Below are 7,261 nucleotides of genomic sequence, written 5' to 3' on the forward strand. Positions count from 1 at the left end.
TAGCGGCCGGTCTGTATGTGGGATCCGAACCCTCGGCGGGAGCGCTGCCGCGCTCCCAAGCAGCACACTGTAGCAGTGCGCCACCGGGCCGGCCCCTTATTCCAGCTTTCTAGCCAAATTTTCTGCTTCATTGTTTCTCTGCCAATTGCTCCCCAAGAGGCTGCGTTTCCACATGCACAAGACACCCCAAGAATGCAAGTAAACAGGGAATCTCCAAGAGGGGAGACCGAGCTGTCAGCTGACAGGTTAGCACCACAGTGATGAGGATTACAGGCTTAGGTGGGGACAAATTATCCAAGCTACCAGGGGAAGGGAAGCACCTGATCATGCCACTGCACCCAAAACTGGCACTTGGCTAGGGTTCTTAGCTGTCAGGTGACAGGCCCGTGCTGTGGGGAAAAAGGGAGCCCAGACTTCCAGCGTGGGACAGCTGTTGGCAAAGACTAAAACATAAAGAGTGCCTCAGCCCACCGTCAGTTAAGAGAATGGCCCCAGATGGCCAGTAGTGCCACCTATTAGAAAAGGCAAAAGAAAAAAAAGGCTAAGGTTTTGTTGACCAAAGTAGCTTGTGAGTGATGGTCTGCCCAGTGCACAGCAGGGAGTCTTTATCTCAGTTGCTGCACAAGCCTAAAGCCTGGCTAGGGGAAAGTCTTTTACTTTTTTTAAATTTCTGCACCTAAGGGCTGGCCCAGTGGCGCACTGCTACAGTGCACCGCTTGGGAGCGCGGTGGCGCTCCCGCCGAGGGTTCGGATCCCACGTACAGACCGGCCGCTCACTGGCTGAGCGAGGTGCGGGCGCAACACCAAGGGTTGCGATCCCGTTGCCGGTCCCGGTCAGTTACGGGCGCGACACTGAGGGTTGCGATCCGTTGCCAGTCACGAAAAAAGACAAAAAGGAAAAATAAATAAATTTCTGCATCTAATAATGTGATAGCTACAAGATATTCCTTTCTACAAAGACATAATTGCTGGTGTTGATTTGGAGTGTCGGAGCATGGTGTTGATTTGGAGTGTCGGAGCATCTTTGTTCTGTCTTCCTAATATTTACGAGGGGAAAATAAGGTGCCTGTAGCTGTTTTCTAACAGTTTCACTTTCTGTCTTTGTGATCCTAGACCTGTGATAGGAAAAACCAACAGCTCTAGATAATACTCCTGACCTTTTTTCCTTGTGGTCCAAGGCAGAACAGAACAGCCAGGACGCCCTTGGGTCTAGCGGTTCATCCCAAATGTTGCGGGGGCCCCTCCCCCGCACCCAAATCAGACCATTTCTCCCTATCTTTAATAATTGCCCTTTACTTTTTGGATCATTTCCAAAATCCAAGCCCTATGCTAAAAATTCCTTCATCCTCTTTCAGTGACTGGCCACCCTATATTAAGATTTCACACACTTGCTCTTACACACACACACACACACACACACACACACACACACACACACCATATTCCATATTCCTGCTTTATGTCTTCTCCTTAGAACTCAACACGAAACCAATTTTATAATTTACTTATTTATTGTCTCCTGTATTGGCTTTTCTTTTAGAAGAATAGAAAGGTTTTCTACTAGTCTTCCCCTAGTAGAAGACCTATTATCAATAAAAATTTTTCACTATTTTCACTGCTGTGTCCCCAGAACCTAGAACTGTGCCTAGCACAGAATAAATTATTTGTTGAATGAAGGAACAAGCCAGGGGTTTGGGGCTCTTTCGGGCCTATCCTGCATTCTCCATTAGTACCACAGAAACTTCAAAGGCCTCACCCTTTCCTGACTCCAAACTGTCTCCAGGTCAATTCCAGAAACTTAAAATGCCATCTCCCATTCAATCAAGCCCCTCACCTCCCGCCAGTGGTCTGTTTAAATGTGGCTCCAAGCCCTATCAAGTTCATCTTGATACTGCTCATGTCTGTTCCATCATCCCCATCACTATTGTTGTCACCTGGGTTTCAGCCATTGCCAGCCCCACCTGGGATTTACTCAAGCAGCTCATTAGCCTCTAGGCTCTACCCTTCCCACCCACACTCCCTAGACATACCAGAGTGAGCTTTCTAAAACTGCAAATCAGATCACCCAAGCCTCCTGCTGCAAGCCCATTGGCAGTACCTATAGGGTCAAGTCCAAACTCCTTCCTTGTTGCCCACAGCATTCGTCCTCCTGATAACCTACTTATGACTGCCCAACCCCAAAAGCAACACATGTCCCAGCCTTGGCCCACACTACTCTTGTGTCTACCTGGGGGGCCACTGCTTGTTCTCAGGATCCACCTCAAGTCCACACACCTCTCTGAAGCATTCCCCGACGCTTGGACACAGTCTGCGACATTTACAACTGTGGGCTCACTGAGATCGGGAGCTATCAAGGGACCATCTTTGCATCCACAGTGCCAGGTGCACAGTAGGAGCACAGTAACGATTTTAGAGTGAATATGCAGAAATGATGAAATTCCATCCTCCCACAAAGAGTGCACAGATCAATTAGACAGAAGCAGGTCCTACCCTGCTGCCAGACTGGTGCTAGAACCCCTGCTTGTTCTACTGATGTTCACTTCCACAGAGTCCTCGATGGGGTACTTTTTAACCCATTATCAGAAAAGGGACAAGAGGTAAAGATTAATACCCAATATTGCACAGAGCAAATATCTGCCACAAGCCCAAGACAGAAAGCTAAAATAAACCTTGTGTATATAAGCTCTACCCCGTATATGAAAGAGTCTTGTACAAACTATGCTATCGTCTCAATCTAGCAGCTTTGTACATCAGGACAGTTTCAAAGAGGGTCAGGAAGTGTGTAGATGCACTCTATTACTTGAGTTCTGTCCATAAAGGTTTTCAAAATGAGCTGAAGAGAGCAAAAACCATGGTGTCAGGAAAATAGTTAAAGGAGGGAATACCATATTAAAAAATCAACGGTTTAGCTAAGCCTATCTTTCCCTACATGCACTACCAAAACTTTTCCTTTATACCCTGCACACAAATTTAAAGAAAAAGTTTATCTACCAAATTGACACTATTTGAGGTTTAAAAGAAAATCAACAAACCCACTCTAGCTTTTTTTTTTGTCAGTGTCTTTGAGATCCTTGACCTATAAATTGAAAATTAAATTACCAATGAATTAACAAAAATGGGTATTGCCAAAGATTCAGTGACTTGGCGATTTCCAAACCTACTTCCTAAATACACTGTTTTATTTTTTATTTTTAAAATGCAAGTAATACAGCCGGCCCGGTGCGGCGCTTGGGAGTGCTGCGGCACTCCTGCCGAGGATTCAGATCCCATATAGAGACCGGTCCGCTCACTGGCTGAGCGCGGTGCAGGTGCGACACCGAGGGTTGCAATCCCGTTGCCGGTCGCGGTACGGGCGCAACACCGAGGGTTGCGATCCTGTTACTGGTCACGAAAAAAGACAAAAAAAAAAAAATGCAAGTAATACACCATACAAGGTACAACTTACAAAATTGCTACTATCATTGTCCTTTGGCCCATCATATTTAATTTAACAGTGCGCACAGCTCCATTCTCTGGAATCTGTCTCATAATCCCTGAGGACAGAGTCCTAAAAATGCCAAAACATTAAGCAAGGGTTACATCCACACCCCACTTCACTGACATCTTCAGGCTCAAAAGCAGACTCCATCCTCCTAAACAGAAAGTCACTTGTCAGGGCGGATCGTTCAAGTGAACTGCGAAGTGTAGTTTCAACCTTGTCAATGTTTCATTTAAAGCTCTCGAGGTCAAGGGAATTCTCAGGTGAAAATATTTTTCTACTACATCCACAAGTTCTTCAATTCACAAAATGAATATAATAAAGAAGAATCAGAAGAAGGATAAAGCACCCTTGCCAGATAACAAATAAATAAATAACGTAGGGAACTCACATCGCAAGCCAGAGAGAGAAAATGCCACTTGAGCATATAGGATTATTTCAAGGCCGACAACCTATGCAAGTCCTAAAACTCAACCACTCGCCTCTGATTTAATCTACTACTTTTCCTTCTGAGGATTCCCTTTCCTGGAGCTTTTAAGTATGTAATTACGCAGTGTGTGGGCACACAAAATACAATACAGCTTTATAAATGTAGGCCTTTAAAAATCAATGTTATTTTCTTTACATAGTTCCAAAGTAGATGTTCCCCTTAATCTGGAAGATTTTACTAAAACATAAGGACGGTTAAAAAGACTAAGGGGAGTGGGTGAGAAATGTAGCAGATTACTCAGAATCCTTATATTTGGTCCCATTTATATATACATCAATTCCCAGACCTCAAAGACTTTTGTCCTATATCAAAATAAGGAAATAAAATAAGCAGCAGCCCAGTAAAAACATCAAGAATAGCAGTAAGGAGTTTAAACCCAAGGACATGGGGAGGAGAATATAAACACTCCTCTGGGTGCATTTCTCACTTTCAAATCACCCAGTGGCTTAGGTTCAGTGTTCTAAAATGTATTCAGTGTTCAGCATATGTGGTAAGAAAAATACCATGATAATAAAGGATCTCCACATAAATGAAAGTTGAAAGCTGAAAATGCAAACATTTTTAAAAATGAGACCCAGGCAAAAGGCAGTGTGCACTTGGAGGCATATAATTCCATCTAATTCTCAAGAGTCCTGCAGGGCAGGACTGACTTCCCCTATGTTGACGATAAGCAAAGTGTGGCCTAGAAAGGAGAAAGGTTTTATTCTTCTCATTTTTGTAAAAAGGCATAGAGAAATGTTTGGGTGGGACGTAAGGGTGGCCAAATGAAATACAAAGGCAATTTCTTTAAATGCTCCAAAATTCTGCCTACTGAAGCACTGGGAGACCCTTACATTCATGGGACATGGCCTCAGAATTTCAGAAATGTGGACAGCTGACTGGTCATGCATGCATTTTCAAAGTTCCCTTTCCTTCTAAAGGTCTCACATGGGTCAGCACCACTCCAGTGTCCCTTTCTGCAGTGTGAATAGATCTGAGATATTTGACCACTGGACAAAAAGTCACACTGATCCTGAGATTCCCCCTAGGTAAGGTATCCCGAGACAACTGAGCTGCCTCCAGACACTGGTGCTGGAAAGAGATCTTTTGTCATTGTTGTTTAATACAAACAGGATCAGGGAGGGAGATGACGAGGCAAAGAAATGCACATACCTTTCAACTGGTCAGCAACCATGCTCTGGCCAAGGCGCTCAATGACTTTCCCATCTTCCATTTCGTACCGGTCATCTAAATATTTTGCAGTAGCCTCAGAAATGTGAACTTTGCCGGCCACTCCCAGCTGCTCCATGAGATTGGCCAAGTTCACATCATTGGACCACACGTCGAATTTAAACCTCCTCATGCCCAAAATACCACACAAAACAGTCCCCGTGTGCACCCCGACACGCATGTTCACCATTTCTTTCTTCTCCTGGCAGAACTGCTCGATGGCTTTTATCATGCCCAAGCCCATTTCAATGCAGCAGTAGGCATGGTCTGCTCGGGGCTCAGGACACCCTGCCACACAGTAGTAACAGTCTCCCAGAGTGCTGATTTTCTCACACTTGGTCTCCTCGCACAGCCGGTCAAAGCGACCAAACAGATCGTTCAGGAGACCCACCAGGGCATGAGCGGACTTGTTGGCACTCATCTTGGTGAAGCCCACGATGTCTGCAAATAAGATACTGACTTCTTCGATCTGCTGCATCTTAAAGGGGCGGAATGCTATGGGAGCTTTCTGTATGGATGACTTTTTCTTCCTGCTCTTGGGGCTCGAGGTGGCATGCCTCTTGACAGAATTCTCGCTCTCTTCATCCCCCTGTTTCATTAAGTCATCAGCGATGATTCTCGGCATCACAGAATGAATCATCCTCTCTTTGAGGGCTTTTTCTACTTCCAGGTCTTTTCCGTGCATAATTGACTGCCCCACCTTGAGGAAGGTGCTCCTGGACCTCACCTGAGACATGATGAAGAGGTGGATCCCGATGGCGTGAATGCAGACGTGGAGCAGGGCCCTGCTCAGCAGCTCCCAGTGCAGGGCGCCGTCTCCAGGAGAGGGGAAGCAGTCTTCGTCCCGGAAGTGATAGCCAAAGGTCTCAAAAAGAACAGAATAGGCCACCCCCAAACATAAGCTCAAGTACAAAGGTAAGTGCATGACGGTGTAAAGCAAAAAGAGCACTTCGATGCACATGGAAAAGCTCCCCACTTGAGATAAGCAAGTGTCTGTGGGCCTGGCTGCGGGAGTCTGATTGGAGCTGTCAACGCGTCCTGAGAAAGGCGTCAAAACCTGAAACTGCGCAGCCAGGGTCAGGGCGAACACCAGCAGGGTGAGAGCCAGCGAGGTCCACGCGTAATGCCGGGCGTACAGCTTGGTAAAGGTAAACAGAAAAAAGCCCCCACACACTAGGAGGAAGCACAGGGCGGGGGCGACCATGACAATCAGCTTGGATCTCATGTGCACAGCAAAATAGATGCTCCAGAGGAGGCAGGCGAAGCCGATGTAGAAGAGCGCGTAGCGGAACCGGCGCTGGGTCTGCGGGAAGCAGCGCTCCAGACAGGCCTCCTCCAGGTTTACCGAGTCGAACTTGGGGTCCCACCAGCGGCTGGAGGCCCTCTCGAACAGCTGCGGCAGCTTCTTCTGCCTGCGCAGGCGGCCTCCGCCGACCACTCTCCGGGGAACGCCCCCGGAGTCCCCCGAACTGCTGCAGCTGGAGGAGATACTGTACTTGCAGTGCTTGGGGTGGCTGTTGGAGGACAGCTGCTTGGGGTTGATCTTGACTCTCACGCTGTTGCTGTCTCCGCTGGAGTCGCAACTCACCTCGGTGCTGTGGTGCTGCAGCAGCTGCTGGTGGGGAGGGGAAGCCATGTTGCCGCGTTCTCTGAGCCCTCTCGGGCCGCTCCCTCGTACCTGCCGGGAGACAAGCGGAGTTACTCGGTGTGTCTGCGCGCACACACGCCCCTGAAGGCCGAGAGCGCCCCTCCTGTGCTAGGAGGTGGCTCCGGCAAGCGGCTGGCAAAGGCACCGTATGCTCGCGAAGACTGCCAATACAGGCGATCGACGCCCCCCGTCCCACCTCCGCGGCGCGCCCGGATCCCTGCGGACGGACCTGGAGCGCCCCGGGTCCTGCGAGCGCGGCCGCCCGCGGTCGGTTCTGCCTCGGCCGCCGGCGGCTCCAGCCGCGGCTCCGGAGGGAAGTTCAGACCTTGAGCGCCCGGCGCGGCGAGCCGCCTACGCATAAACAACCAGGCGGTGGCAGCCGGCAGCCCTTCATCCCGCAGAAAGCGGCGCTCCGGTGCGTCAGCGGCCACGCGAG

The 7,261-nt window shown here is 48.6% G+C and overlaps 1 protein-coding gene across 1 annotated transcript in view; it reads right to left on the bottom strand.

Moving 5' to 3' along the window:
- Positions 1–6,817, bottom strand: part of ADCY9 (adenylate cyclase 9) — a 122,604-nt gene extending 115,787 nt beyond the window's left edge. Inside the window, exon 1 of the mRNA XM_008573823.1 lies at positions 5,121–6,817. Within this exon, the coding sequence (XP_008572045.1) occupies positions 5,121–6,813 (1,693 nt within the window). The 5' untranslated portion in view covers positions 6,814–6,817. The remainder of the gene's footprint in view (positions 1–5,120) is intronic.
- Positions 6,818–7,261: the final 444 nt, after the last annotated feature.

This window comes from Galeopterus variegatus, unplaced genomic scaffold, assembly GCF_000696425.1.
Source record: "Galeopterus variegatus unplaced genomic scaffold, G_variegatus-3.0.2 Scaffold968, whole genome shotgun sequence".
Classification (NCBI taxonomy): domain Eukaryota; kingdom Metazoa; phylum Chordata; class Mammalia; order Dermoptera; family Cynocephalidae; genus Galeopterus; species Galeopterus variegatus.